Source organism: Protopterus annectens, chromosome 7.part0 (assembly GCF_019279795.1).
Source record: "Protopterus annectens isolate FY-2018-M chromosome 7.part0, PAN1.0, whole genome shotgun sequence".
NCBI lineage: Eukaryota > Metazoa > Chordata > Ceratodontiformes > Protopteridae > Protopterus > Protopterus annectens.
The window spans coordinates 168,148,067-168,163,362 of record NC_056739.1 but is presented as its reverse complement, the minus strand read 5'-3'; the positions used below and the strand labels follow the sequence as shown (position 1 = coordinate 168,163,362).

General features: G+C 37.6%; 1 protein-coding gene across 1 annotated transcript in view; it reads right to left on the bottom strand.

Annotated features, from left to right (window-relative positions):
• Positions 1-3,846: 3,846 nt before the first annotated feature.
• CD53 (CD53 molecule) overlaps positions 3,847-15,296 on the bottom strand; it is a 431,830-nt gene continuing 420,380 nt past the window's right edge. The window contains exon 8 of the mRNA XM_044076630.1: positions 3,847-6,395. Coding sequence (XP_043932565.1) covers positions 6,324-6,395 — 72 coding nt within the window. The 3' untranslated portion in view covers positions 3,847-6,323. The remainder of the gene's footprint in view (positions 6,396-15,296) is intronic.

The following is a 15,296-nucleotide window of genomic DNA, read 5'->3' as shown; positions in this document are numbered from 1 at the left end:
CATGTACAAATTATCTACCCTAAGCGTTTATAAAACTTATGGCTGCCTAATAAAGATGGAAGTTAGTAGTCTTGGTTGCGGTGCATTTATAAAATGTTCTGTTAACTAGACTTAACTGGCTAAATTCAGTGAATGCTCTGAAAGTGAAAGGGAAAATACTCCTGTGGTAGGAAGCCATTTTGAAGAAAGTTCTCATCAGTGATGCAGTTACCCTGTGGTCTCTGAAGACAGATGCCCTCATTGTTTTGTGATAGTTTAAAACCAGGTCTGCTGGTTTACTTGCATCTTGGTGATGTGCGAATAATTTTTGTCACCCTAAAGATCACAAGTTGGCTGTCTGTCAGAAAAAATGTTATGGATATTATTCCGCTCCCTCATGCATAAACATTAAAAAAATGGTGATTTGGTAAGAAGGAGTTCACCTTTAGTAGCCAGTAGTATAATACAATACAGGCATTATGACTACTCAGCTGATAAAACTTTCCCTGGCTATCAGGAACCCTTTCCCCTTTCCTTCCTGCGCAGCTCTTCTCTCACTCTCCGTGTCTTTATTGCTATACTAGGACTTGGTCTTAAAATGGCTCCAGGCTACCTAGTTTCTGGAAATTTGACAATCTTCAGTTAGTAGAATTGTCTGTATTTTCAAATTAGGCATGAGTGAAACACTCCTTACTTTTCTTGTTTGACAATTTGTTGTTTCCATATTGATATATTTAGCTGTTTTTCCATCTGTTAGTTTGCCTACATTGTTAGGCCTTGTAATGGCCTAACAATGGCCTTGTAATGGCCATGATGCCAAAGCCCTTGCTTTGAAAGGGTTTCCCCACCAACAGGCACAGCCTTTGTGTTATTTGTTTAGGAGAATGGTACAGTAAATTGTAGTACAGTTTGTGCCATCTTCAGCTAGGTCACCAGAAAGAGGGGGTGTGATACTCAGGAAAATTTTTCATACGTGGAGAATTCCAATTTATGACTTCCTAACAACCCCATCAAACACAAAATATCACCATTTCATTTTTCTGATTCCTCCCCCAAATAGCCTTAACAAGGATTCCCCCCTGCAGGTGTGGCCAAAAGGTCACCTCCATACCTTCCCCTATTTCCTCTGATGACAGAGTTCATTTAGAAAGGCAAAATACAAACTGATTTTCATAGCCCAGTTTTGGCCCAGAAGAAAATTGTTTCTGCTTCTCTTTGTTTATTTAATCAACATACCACTATGCCATCCAACATGCAAGACATTGCCATCTCATCCATCATTTAAATTCCCCTGAAGCCTTCAGTCCCTGAAACCCACCATCTATATTCTCCAGTTTCATTGATAGCTAACAATCTAGTATTTTTCACAAAGAGTAATATGTAATCTCAAGGCCTCACATACGCCACCTGCCAGGAAAGCATTCAAGGACAAATGACAGCACTTCTTCATCTGGCCACTGCAAATGGTACTGTTTACTTCCCAAATTCCAGTTGTATTGTCATACTTACCAGAGCATTTCAGCTCAGGATTAAGATTCTCACCAATTAAAGTGCACCTGGTAGACATTTTCATCTTTCATTTATGGATCTAGTCATCTTCCTTGACTTCTCTAAAAGATAGTAAAGTCTTCCGTGGGGAATATTTATAAATAAACTCTTAGTTTAAGACCCACTTCTACAGTTATACTTGGAAAACTGACACTGCCATAGTATAAGCCAGCCACTTCTACTTAACATTTGTATTCTGAAAGACTCTCCAGTGCAAATTACCTCAGTAAAGAGAATGTCTGAGTTACAGGCATTGTCCGCCAAGCTCCATTTTGTCAATAACATGAAAAAAAAATCATGTCTAGATTAGCTGAGGAGTCAAATCTGAATCAATCTGCCAAACTCTCAATATTTACCCACACTATTCCAACCAAGGTGAGCACTTCCCCTATCAGATGGAAATCCTCTCTGTGGCATGGATGCCATCCAGTGGTTCAGATTTTATATGGAAAGAAGAAAATCCTGCTACAGAAATGACCAACTTTACTACCCCTAAACTGGGAACCAAAGTCTCCAAGAACACTTTCAAAAATGGTCAGCTATTACTACTAAGTTTCAAGGCCTAAGGCTCATTGTACCAGAGGAATGACCACATTCATAGTATTCCTACATAATTCTTCAGTAGATAACATTTGCGCAGCAGCTATTTGGTCATCCTTCAATGCTTTTGCCAAACACTATAAGCTGGACATAACACCAAAGTCACACTCTTCCCCTGGTGCTAATGACATCACAGTATGTATCCATAATAGTGGCCATCTGTGAGGATTTGCTAGGATACTGAAGGTGGACCTCTCCTTATCAGATACAAAATGTATAGTACTCACTGTAATGACTGATCTTTAAAAAGATGGTTCATTTTTCAGATTTGACCCTGCACTTTATTTTTATTTATTTATTATTATTATTATTTTTATTTACATTTGTTGGCCGGGAGAGTCCGACTGGACACAGGTCTGTTTTCGGCAGAGGCCCCGGGGAGAAAAGCTCCACATTATTATTATTTGCATTATACAGTTAAAAAAATAGCATTTAAATATAGACATTAGTCCAGTTAAGGATGCAAGACAAGAAGAAAACAGATGTAAAACAGCTGTAGAGCATAGTACAATTTTAAAATATTGTGACATATACTAAACATGGTTAAAATGTAGTTGAGATTCATCAGTGAACAATTGATACAAACTGTTTTTGAGTTACATAACAGCCATTAGCAGTTGTTGCTACAAGAAGTTAGTATTATATGGTAGGTAGCTGGGAACATGAGTAGCCAAGCTTGCTAAGAGTAGATTGTTGATAGGGGGCTGAGAGAGGTAGTGGGTGGAATTGTGTTTTGTCTGAGTTCTCTTCCTGTCGCTCCTTTGCCTAGTTTCTCCTCATGCTAGTACTATTACATAAGTATGAAAAGAGGTATGTGTGACAAGAAAGGGGGATGACTCTTGGTAGCCACAGAAAGTTTTTAATAATCCAGTAGTCCTAATGCCTATGACATGTAGTCCTACTGGTTACCAAAGATGGGCTTTCTTCTTATAGATCTGTTGTTATAGGAAATACATAACTTTCATTTTCTTGCTAGCCTTAAAACTCTTGAGGAACTACATTCATAGCTAGCTATCTAGATAGATAGACAGATAGACAGACAGATAGGTAGATATCATTACATAAAATCCCTATATGCCTTCATTTTAACAAGTTTACAAATACTGTTACTCCAAGCCAAGCTGAAATCAGGATATCTGGTCATGGTGGTAATTGTATGCATATTTATTGATAAAAAAAATTAAACAAAGCTTTCAAATGTGTTTACAGTTTGTTATGTATATTTCCATGTAACTCTAGTAAATGAACACAGATATAAAGACAAATACAATGAAAAACCTAAGGAAAATGTTAACTAGAAAACAATAAGAATGATTACAAACACTTAAAAATGTTCTTTCAGTCAGTGAAATAATATAAATGTACCAGATATACAGACTAGCACCTATCCGTACCAGGCCGGCTATGAAAAGGCATTTTGTTTTCAGTCTTGGGTTCATACCAGGGCTAATTTATTGTGTGTAATGTAGTACTGGTATTGTTTTAAGTTTGCAGAAAATTTCCATAATAAAAATGGAATAGACCCAGACTCCCCAGACTCTGGAATAGACTGCCCATACATGTCAAGCAGAGTGCCTCTTTGGCCCTCTTCAAAAGGAACCTTGACAATTGGATGGGAGAAAGGAAATTCACCCTGGGGATCACGTCAGTCACCCTGCTAGATAGGGGTCCAGGGATGTAAATAGTGTGGGGAAAAAAATAGCCAGGGAATTGTTATGGCTAGGCTTGTATGGGCCCTAGGGTCGATAGCCTAGTACCAACCTATGAACCTATGAACCTATGGATAGTACACAAGTGTTAGTCAATACTCTGATTCCTTAGATCTGATTAAGTAAAAACTGTGTAACTGTGTACGTTGTGCAGGATGGTCATGGAATATATACAAAGAATAATCTGCAATCATTTATTTTAGCAGACTGATTATCCCTGCAGAGAGCAATATGATATTATTTAAAACACTGAGAGTGCAGCTTTGGGCTTCATTATCACACAATGGGGAGCACAATGAAGTAATGACAATGTGCCATACACATTTCAGCTGTCTGGAAATGCTCAGTGTTGATTACTATACTAAATAAAATGAAATGTTCCGCTGTAGATAACTGCTGGAAATGGTTTTACATTTCCATCTGCTTGCATTTTTAATGTTTTTGGCCAGTAGCCCAGGTACTGTAGGACAAGTGATGTGACTTGATACCTGTGCACACTAACTCTTCATCTTCCTCTGTCTCTCCACCTCTCACCCTGTGCTGGATGCATGCACCTTTCTCTCCCCTGCATTTACATCATAGCAGTTGTGTGGATACCATAGTCCAGCACTTTACATGGTCAGATATATTGGCCTAACACTATAATTATATCTTCCGATATGCATTGAGTAACAGCTTTCTATGATACACTGTGTAAAAGTGAAACAAATGCAATTCTACTAACTTTGTATATTTTGAATTTTAATGTGTTAAGGAACACTTGCTGATATCAACAGCACAAAGAGTTACTGATCTCTTTCTGGCACTTACCCCACATTTCTAATCCTCACATATTGATTCTCTGCTGTTATGCTTCAAAATGATTCCCTAAAATCTTATTTTGCTACTTCAGAAGTATTGATTAGCCTTTCTGGTGCTGGTGCACTCTTCACAGTTAACACATTTGCTTGACATATTTAAATAACACAGTTGTAGGTGTTACAGAAAGCATCAGAGTATCTCTTCACTACCTACTTATCCTCCCACAAACATCTGTACTAAAGATCTTTGGGCTGAATTATTTTCAGCTATCATAAAATCAGTACATTAAAACCTATTATTTAACCAAGATACTTAAAAATATACCAAACAAAATATCTTGTGGTGATGAGGGACTAATGTATATGTAATCACTTTCCCCTAAATGAACGTCAAAGCTGGTCCAGGGCAACGGACTGCAGAAATATTTTCATATTAATTATGTTCATGTTTCATTTGTGGTTGCTTCATAGGCCTGCAGACTGTGCATGCATTCATCCGTGATTGAAAAGTGAACATACTCTGGATCGTTATTTAACAAATGGCATAAGCAAGCATCTCAGCATTCTAGACAGTTAGAGATGGTATCACTGAAATGCACCATATGGCTGTGAGCTGAGGCCTGTCAGTTGAGATGAAATCTGTTTAGTATTCAGTACAAGATACCATTCATGTTGTCAATATTACTTCATCATTCTCTGCCAGCAGTAGGTAACTGTGTGGTTTAAAAATTTCAGTGCCATGTTGATAACTGGCATCATAGAGGCCAAGAAAATATTGTATTAGAAATGAGGCTTGCGCTGTGTGAGTTGTTAGCATGCCTTGAATCAGATAATGCTCTCTCTTATGTAGAAAGGCCAATTTAAATCATGCATCACCTGTCTTCATCAGGTATCAGAATGCACTGAACGTATCAAATCTATTTTCCTCAGAAGAACTGTTGTTATCCATTTAGTCCATGCAGGCATTAAATAACCCTCCAAGCACCTGTCTGTGCTCTGAACTTGGACTGAGTATGTTGCAGATAGATATCCAACTGGTTAATATTTACAATTCTAAGGGATTTTTAATGCCACAACAGGAATGAACCTTACTCCTGAGTCAGAGCATCCTAATCCTACTTGTCTAGTAAACTCTGTGGATGGTGGTGGCAGTTTCCAGGGTCTCCATAGGAGTAGATGTTACTCATGCGCATGGATGAATGACTGTCTTTAATAAAAGAAAACAAAACATGCTGTGCTTAAAATTGAACTCCATTAATCTGACGTGCACACATCTTAGATTTTCTTAATTTAATTTTCATAAAGAGACTTAAAAATCTGGTCAGGGCCTGTCAGCGGAGCAAAGCTGAAACAAGACTTGTGGCAATCAAGAATGAGAAGCTGCAAGAAGAAATTAACATATTTCATCAGATGCTTCCACTAAAGACAGAGCATTTTTTTTTTTGCAACTAGAGACAAGGGGTCCCCTATTACTGCTACTGAGAAATGGATAAAGACGAAGTAATCAAACCGGTAACTTAACAATATGACCAATTTGTCTATCTTTCTAAAACTAAATATTATTATTTAAAAATATACATCTGTATTTTAAATGACATCATTATGAGTGACAGGGTTTATGTATAAATTGCAAGGCTATATACATTATAGACACCACTTGGCAATACAGACATCATCTCTGCAGCTCTCACAAGTTCATTGGATATGTGTTTTTCACAATCTGGCAGTACATGGTCATGGCAAAAGACATACCCAGCACCTGTTAGAAATAAAAAAAAACATACAAGAAAAATAATTAGTTGGGTAGCAGTTTAATTAAATGCAGTTGCCTCTTAAACGTGAACTCTTCTTGCCTCTGTGAAACATTTGTTCTAACAGTCTAATGCTCCTCTGATAATGAAGTAGAAAGCAACTCTTGACAGCATTGTCATTACAATGAACTACATCTGTATTTCATTGTAATGGCCAGCTGAGTGACAGCATTGCCCTCATACAATGTCCTATGTGGGTATAATCATGGTTCTAGTGTGAGCTGTCATATCAAAATTCAGTGAAAAACTAAATATCCAACAAAAAAAAAGACTTATCTGACAGTCTGAATAAACCAGGAAACTCTATTTCATGCAAGGGGCATTGCCTCCAAGTAATATATTCTGACTCCAAGGTTAACAGTGCCAGTGAAGAAAGGGTGTGATGAGCTCAACAAATCCTCCTGAGATGTATTGTTAACATACAAATTCTTAATACACACCGAGTTCGGTTAAGTACAGCTTCAGTGAATTCACTTTTGTTAAGCAACATGGATACCTAAACAATGCATTATGTTCAGTTATTTTAGTTTTGTTGCTAGTAAAGTACTGAAAATATAAAATAATAATAATAATCATAGTTAGTTTTATTAAACACTTTCATATACCCAAAACACCCAGAAAACATGAGGAAATGTCTGAATATCTATCAGCATTCCATACAAACAGTTCATTTTAAAAGCGTTGATGTATTGCACATAAAGTGATATACACTAGTCAAAGCAATGATTGTAGGTTACAAATAAATAAGTAGAGAAATGTTATATAAAGGAGTTCAGAAGGTTCCATGTGGGAATTTGGACTTGAATAGTGATCTTTGTCATTATTTATTGAAGATGTAATTAAGGTGGCAATTATAATTTTATCCACTTTCAATAAACAGAATTGGTGGAGACTAGTGCATAACTTTTGTCTCTCCATTAGATAAACTTGGATCCACTACATTGTGCAAAAATAAAGATACAAAATGGCTATATAACTATAACATAAAATATCCCGGGAGGAATATATATTTTGATGATAGACGCTCTTGCAAAAATATTAAATATGTGCCAGTTTTCTAAGTCAACCTTTATTTTTTTCTAGAAAGATATTAACTTTAAGACTCATCCAAATGAACATGCATGTATCAAATTTATATTTAACATCCAGATATTTGAGTTCATTAAGAGAAATGTCAATCCTCATTACCAAGGAGGAGTTAATATTTTTATTTGTGATGCTAAAGGGGGGGGGGTGATTTGTCAATGTTCAGTTTATAGTTTGAAGCTTTACTATATTCTTATACTTCTTGTAACAAGTGGGGGATGGCTTTTTGCCAGATTCTGAAATATAAAGGAATGTTACCAGTGAAAAGGAATATTACCAATGAAATTAATAATATTAAGGTCTGAATGAAAAAAACAAATAATTCCAGTTATTAAATAATCCTGCAGAATATTACAAAAGAAAACCTTGAGACAGAATGAAGAGAGATTGTGGCAGAGGGTACCCCTTTCTAGTGTCTGTAGAAATTTTTATGGGTAGTGAAGTCCTGCCTTGAATCGCAATACAAGTAGAATCTGAATTTTATAAGATTTTTACAGCTTGAATATGATTGTCGGGAAAAACTAAATTTTTAAGGACTTCAAAACACTTCACTGACATCCAATGTGAATACTTATTTTAATTATCTGAACATGTAAGTTCCTACCTTGTAATTCAATAGCTAAGACAAATTGTTTGATTGCTTGCCATGGCGGGGATTAGCAACATAATCCTCTCAACCATAGAAGTTCATCTCATGCACTGCACAATTATGCACAATTATTGTACATAACACATTATCCTTCAAATAAATCTGTACATATTTGTGAAAATTGCAAATTATTCTGTGCCTATAACTGCTCCCTTCCATGTAAATCAATAGAAGTATATAATATTTTGAATGTGATGCCACACTGAATCAACAATTGAATTTCATAATCATAGTACTTCTTTCCTTCTTAAGCTCTTTGGGCACGTCTGCTAATGTTTTCAAATGATAAAATTCCTCACAAATTACTTTTGTTTTTTGCAGTTAAAAGAACCCAAATAAGCATCTTCTGCTTTTAATACCTTTACATAAAGAAGCCTTTAAGGACAACCAGGGTGGAGGAATAGAGGATCTTGCATATTCTATTTACAGCATATGAACAAAGCCGTAGACAAACTGCATAGATAAAGATTTTTTTAAATAGCCTCAACCAGTTTATCACTTGGGTAGTCCTTCAACAAAAATCTAATGGTGAGTGCCTCTTTTTGATCTGCCTTCTAATGAGGTGAGGACTTCTTTGACAGAAGTAGAAACATTTCTCTAGGTGGTTAAGTTTAGGCAACATTTTATCATACTGGTCTTCTAAATTTGAAACCTTTTTTTTTTTGCATTTGGATATGCACCACTCCATGCTCTGGAGATTGTAGACTGAAGTACATAAGGAAAACAACTCCTCCTTTAATGCAGTCATACTCAAGGCAGCAAGGTCCTGAGATGTTATGTGAAAATCCTCTGTGTTAGTGCTATTCTGAGGCATACTAGAGGTCAAAAGTTACAGGATGCAGAAACTTTCAGCACAGATACTTTAACTGCTCTCCCTTTCATTCTATTCTTATCTGACACTCTTCTTGAAACCAGCCTAGTGAAGTTTTCTTTCCATTATTTTTTATGAGGTAAAAAAATATCTGCGAAATTTGAGATGGTTCTTTTTGTGTACCTCTGTAATTGTGATTGCCTTCTTATGTTTAGCCATCATACAAAATACTAACTAAAGGTGTTGTCTCAAAGCAGAAATAACATCCCAACATATAGCTTTTTTATAGTTGCTATTATTACAGAAATTCACCTTTGGTAAGTAATAGTTGCCAGTCCGACAGACCTGTCATGAATAACTGTATGTTTGGATATCACAAAGTCCATATATTTGGTGTTACAGTCTTTCAGCTACATTAGAAACACTAAATGCTACCACAAGCTGACTATAATGAAATACATGGTTATATCATACCACACATTCAGACTACAGCTCAGCGTGTTGTGCAGGGTGCAGAATGGAGTGCCCTACATATGCAACCACTCACACTGGTGCCATTCCGTGTCATCTCCTGTACTTTGTATTATTTTTTCAATGTAGTATGTGAATAAGGAACAACTACCTTACATATGTAGTAAATGTTTATCAAATGAAGACAAACTGTGTGTATTTGTGTGTGTTGCTATTTTAATTAAAACAAAGATGGTGCAGTGGTGCAACGGTAGCATTGTTGCCTCACAGCAAGAGGTTCTCCGGTTCGATTCTCACCTGGAGTTCCTTCTGTGTGGAGTCTGCATGTCCTCCCTGCATTCATGTGGTTTTCCTCCACTTGCTCCATTTTTCTCCTAAGTTACAAAGACAAACATCTGGAGTGTTTCTCTGCTGGGGTCCGCAGAAAATTGGCTTTATTCCAAGTCAGACTTTCCCGGTTAACAAATGTTAAATAAAATAAAACAAATAAAAAGGCTAATAATATCTGACATAATTAGCTTATTCCACAACATCTCAGGAAATCAGCTGGAGAAGAAAGTGCCAGGCAATATGGGACTTCCTAGTCATAAAAAGTAGCTCACATGCTCTGATCTTCACCTACACAGCATCGTGAAACAGCAAAAGACATCAAGTAAAGGGAAACCAGTTAAACCCCCAAGAAATAGAAACAAACTCCAAATTCTGATGACACCATCCATGCTGAACACCATCCATCCATCTACCCATCCATCCACAAAACACAAAGTGGTGGCTTGGACACTGTTAATGTATATAGGTCCAATTATATATAAAAAAGTTTACTGTCTTGTCTTGTATCAGAAGTTAAATTTGTGTTGCCAGTGTCAGCAAATATGAAATAATAGAGTGTTAAATATGGATACATTTGGCCTTCTTCTAGCATCATACAAATAAAACTCAGCCTTTACATAATTGATAGAAAATGCACTTATTACTGGTATGTAGTTGAAGCAAATATTCAGACTGAATTTTTTTCTTTTATACTTACTAGAAGATGCTCTGTTCCAAGCTAAGAATGTCCATGTATCTGACATTGTTATGGAGTTTATGTTATGTTGTAAAGCTTTTCTACCATTGTAGTTATTTTACTTCCTGCCTAAGACAATAGTTCACTTCTGGGGCAAATGCAGGGCTTTTCAGTTTATATATCTGTTGAAAACTGGAACTTCCAAGATCCCTTGAATAAGTCCTTAATTATAATACTTCTTCAATTTTTGTCCCTCTGGACAGTCATCATATATGGGTAGTGAATTGCTTCAGACTTCTGAGCAGTTCTTACATGAGAGCACAGTCAGCTGCTTATACCAGTGTCACATGGGTAGGGTATGTGTCCATCATGCAGGCTACATGAATGGAATCTAATTTAGCTTTCAACCAAGTAAAGACCGAACATCTCCACTGGTGTTCATTGTTCCTGATACGAAATAGTGACAGAGTGTGATGTTGTTCTCTGACCAATAGATAAATAGAAGGTTCTTTATTTACTGTGTTGTGCATGTATCTCTAAGTAGTTAGATCTATGGGCATTTCTAAGTAGTGTCTAACTAGGTCCAGCGATGTGCCTTTTGGAAACTTAGTGATACCCACTGCTTGCCTTCCTTTTATCTGTGTGAACATATTTCCATACATGATAATATTGTTAGAATAAGAGTTCCCCAATTTGAGAAGGATTCTGTACATTAGGCAGACCAGTTTGATAAGAACACATCACAACTGAGGTGTCACTTAAAAGGCAGAATATTTTTATATTAATATAATAAACTCGGTATCATAGCTGAGAGAAAAGAGCATTGCTAAATTAAAACTGGCAAACAGCTGTGTGACTTACTTTTAACCAGTTCTCCCTGCCTATTACCTGTATTCTTGAACTAAACTGCATAATTGTGTGTGTGCCTTTGTGCTTTTCTACCCCCCACCTGCAGACTATCTAGTCAATCCTGCCACCAATTCATTTCCCACCATCAGGTAAGCTGCAAGATGTACTTGTGATATGGCAATCATCCAGGCAACTATAATGGTTATTTTCTGTCTTTAGACCTAACTCTTCCCTAGCAGATTACATGAAGAACTGCTATACCTTCTCCAGTGGATGTTTGTATACCTGCCTGTCATAATGCTGTATGATGTACACCTCTCTTTCCAGTTGGTGTTGGCATTGCAGTAGGCCAGGCTACCTCCCTCACCTAGAATGGGTGAGCCCATGTCAGCTATCCCTTTCCACTTTCCCTTACTTTGACTCCCATAGTGCTTGAGTCACTAGTCAATCTCAGGTCATCAGTGGTCAGGGTCTCATCCCTCTGTGCCAAGGAGAAGAGTCTGTCTTTGTGGGTTTCATAGTAAGTTAACTCCTTGAAGATCATTTTAGTCACCTTACAGTTATCATTCATACCTTGCAAGTATGAAGTTGTTGAATTGTCTTAAAAAGTTCAGTATTTGTATTGGATGAAAGTGCTTATACTAGTAAACTTGGTATCTAGTTTCTTTTACTGCAATTTTGCATTGTTTTTTTTTTAAATCATTTATACCTTGCATCATATCTTTTTTTTTAATTTGTTGAATTTTTTTGTCCCAACCTCTCCAAAGTGTCCCTTCTAGCCACTGCCTTCTTTGAGCATTGGCTATGTTTATCCAAATACCATCACACACTAGTAAGTCTGAAACTGACAGTTTAGTTTAAGCTGTCCATGTGTGTTATTGTATCTAGGAGGCAGGGAAGCAGAACTGCAGTCAATGCTACCGTACTAGAGCTGTGATGGGGATGTAGAAAATAGCATGACTTAATTCCATGTACCACTTAAGAGATGGAGGAATACACTTCTTTATTATATTCCCCGTCCCAGGACATTGATCAGCGGTTCTCCTACCTTCACCTAATTGACCCAGGTGTTCTGGCTGAACAGGAATCAGAAGCTCCTCAGATGGACGAGAGCCCTGTAACTCATTTGTTCCTGCCTCAGAATCCTTATGAGCCCTCTGCTATCTGGTGAGAGTCAGTTGGTAGGGAGAAGCCCACCTTGCAGGTCCAGGGGGTAGTCTATACTCTGCCCTTGAAAGAATTACACCCTTTCCTGTTCCCCCTTGGCAGCTCCTCTAAGCCTGCAATCACTGCATCCTGAGAAGAGAGGTTTAGACAGCTCAGAACTCCACTAGGGGAACACTTAGTGTTTCCGCTAGTTGTTACCAGTGTGGTGAACTGCCTCTTCCAATGGGTGATCAATCAGTGGCCATTCACTCCCATCCTCCCTGTCCAACTCCTACAGATACCCAGGCCTCTAACTGAACCTGGGTCACATGCAGAGCAGTCAATGTTTTCTCACTCTATGCCACAATTATTCTTGTTTTTTTTTTCGTCCCATTCAAAAGTTGTAAAGCAAATAGAAACGGAACACAAGCACCAATAAAAGAGAAGCTCCTGCCAATTGAAATAAAGAGAAAAACTATGCTATATGAGAGCTTTTATTCTCTTTTAACATAAAGAACGTCTTCAGAATAAAATGTAAAAACACTTTGTCACATTTATACAAAATAAACAACGATGTCACAAATCAAAATCCAGTCGTAGTTAATCAATTAGTTGATGTTCCGACTTAAAAAGCCACTACTAAATAAATTAGTCAGTGCATAAATATTAAAAACTGATTAAATACATTTGTATTTTAATAGATTTTTTCACTGAAATACTGTCATTAATTCCTGGAACATAATCAGCTCATAGAAACACTTGCCATTTTTATTCTAAAAATTCCAGGTACACATTATACTGTCCTAGAAATTTCATTTTATCTATTTGTTCAATAACTAAAAGTTGAAATTTTCTTAAGTCCCTACAATTCTGGGCATGTGTAGCCAAAGTGTTTGTATAATCTTTTTTCTTTATTGCCAATGCATGTTCTCTGATCCTGTCCACCAACTTCCTTGTGGTATTTGCCCACATAGTAACTGTCACAATTCGAACAACATACAAGACATAGTAGTCCATCACTCTTACAATTAAACCTCCCTTTGGCTACCAGAACATAATTAATGTGTTTAAAATAAAACCTGTCTACTGTTAAAATGAATCTACAATAAGAACAGTTCTGACACACATAAGTACCATTAGGTTTATTACACCTGTTGTTTCTTGTTGTTGTGGTGATGGCTTTTCTAGTATCTGCTTCAAATTTTTGTCTTCCTGAAAATAAAATTAGAACTGTGCCCTACAATTTTAAATAGTTCTTGGTTACCCATAATTATTTTCCAATTCTTGGCAGTAATATTTTGGATTATGGATCCGTTCAAACTAATAGGTATTGGCAATGAACAAATCAAATCTTGGTTCTTAGCACCATTACTTCCTAACCTCCATTTTGTCAGCTACTACAGAAGATATATTGATGATTTGTTTTTCATCTGGACGAGAGACATTCCCTCATTTGAGGGACTCCTTAAACAAATCAACAGCACAGTGACATGGTTGAAGTTTGTAGAGAGTGACACAGGAACCACTATTGGGATTTCTTTAGATGTAGCATTTCTAACAGAGCTGGGTCAGACATGGCTTTGTAAGTTAAGCAGAGATCACCAGTAAGTAGGTGACAGGAGAGAGAGAGAGAGAGAATAGCTGGAGTCTTTTGAGTCTGTCCGTGTAGGACATGTGTTTAATGTCTAGGATCCTCTTTGTGAGATACTTCTCTGGCCTCTCCAGCTGTTGCAGGTGTCTAGTGAGGTACATGCCAAATGGGCCATTATACTCGATGACTGGTCTAATGAGGGAAGAGTAGTGAGAGACAATGACCTCTTTCTTCCTGAATGCAAAACCCTTAGTAATGAGATGTGCCACATAGAAAGACTTTCTGATCACAGTGGTAATGTGGTAGTCAAAGGAGAGGTTGCTGTCAACTTGTGCCCCCAGATCTCTTATAATGCATTCAGTGTTCAGTTGGCTCCCATTAATGTGGTAATTAGTGGGAACTGAGTTTTTACCAAAGGGGATGATGACACATTTTTTGGCGTTAAGCTTAAGGCCATGGTTTTGACACCAGTCATTGGTCTCAGTGAGGCCTTTCTGTAGGATATCTGCATCACTTGGGGAGTTAATAATGGTTGCCAGCTTGCAGTCATCTGTGAACTTGGTCAGCCAGAGTCCCTTTGTGTTGGCCTGGATTTCTGAGAAGTAGATGCCGAACAGGAGAGGACCCTGGATTGATCCCTGTGGGACTTCACTCATGACTGGTTGGCAGTCTGACTTGGAGTATACTACTTTCATGCTGTGTGTTCTATCTGTGAGCCAATTTGCAACCCACCTAGTGATATAGGGATTGATGCCTTATTTGGTGAGTTTGTCAATAATTCCTGAGTGAGGAATGGTATCAAAGGCCTTGGCCAGTTCGAGGTAGGCTTTATGTACTGCCTTACCTTCATCCACAGCCCTGAAGACTGGCTCAAAGAAGTCAACCAGGTTGAGTAGGCATGATCTCCCTTTCACAAAGCCAAATTTTGTGGGGTCTAGAGTTTGGAGATTCCCTCTATCCTTGTTAATTCTGTCTATGATGATGTGCTCCATAGCTTTACATATCAGACTCATCAGGCTAATGGAGAGATAATTCTCAGGGTCTGTAGTTGCTCCCCATTTATGGAGAGGGGTGACTGTAGCAGTGTGCTATTCGGTAGGGACAAAGCCTGAGGTGAGGCTGTGACTGAACAGGGCACACAGATGTGGTGCCAGTTCACTTTGTTGTTCATGTAGAACACAGCCAGGGATATTACCGGGTCCCATGGAAGCTGTATTTTTGACATTGGACAATGCAGCTT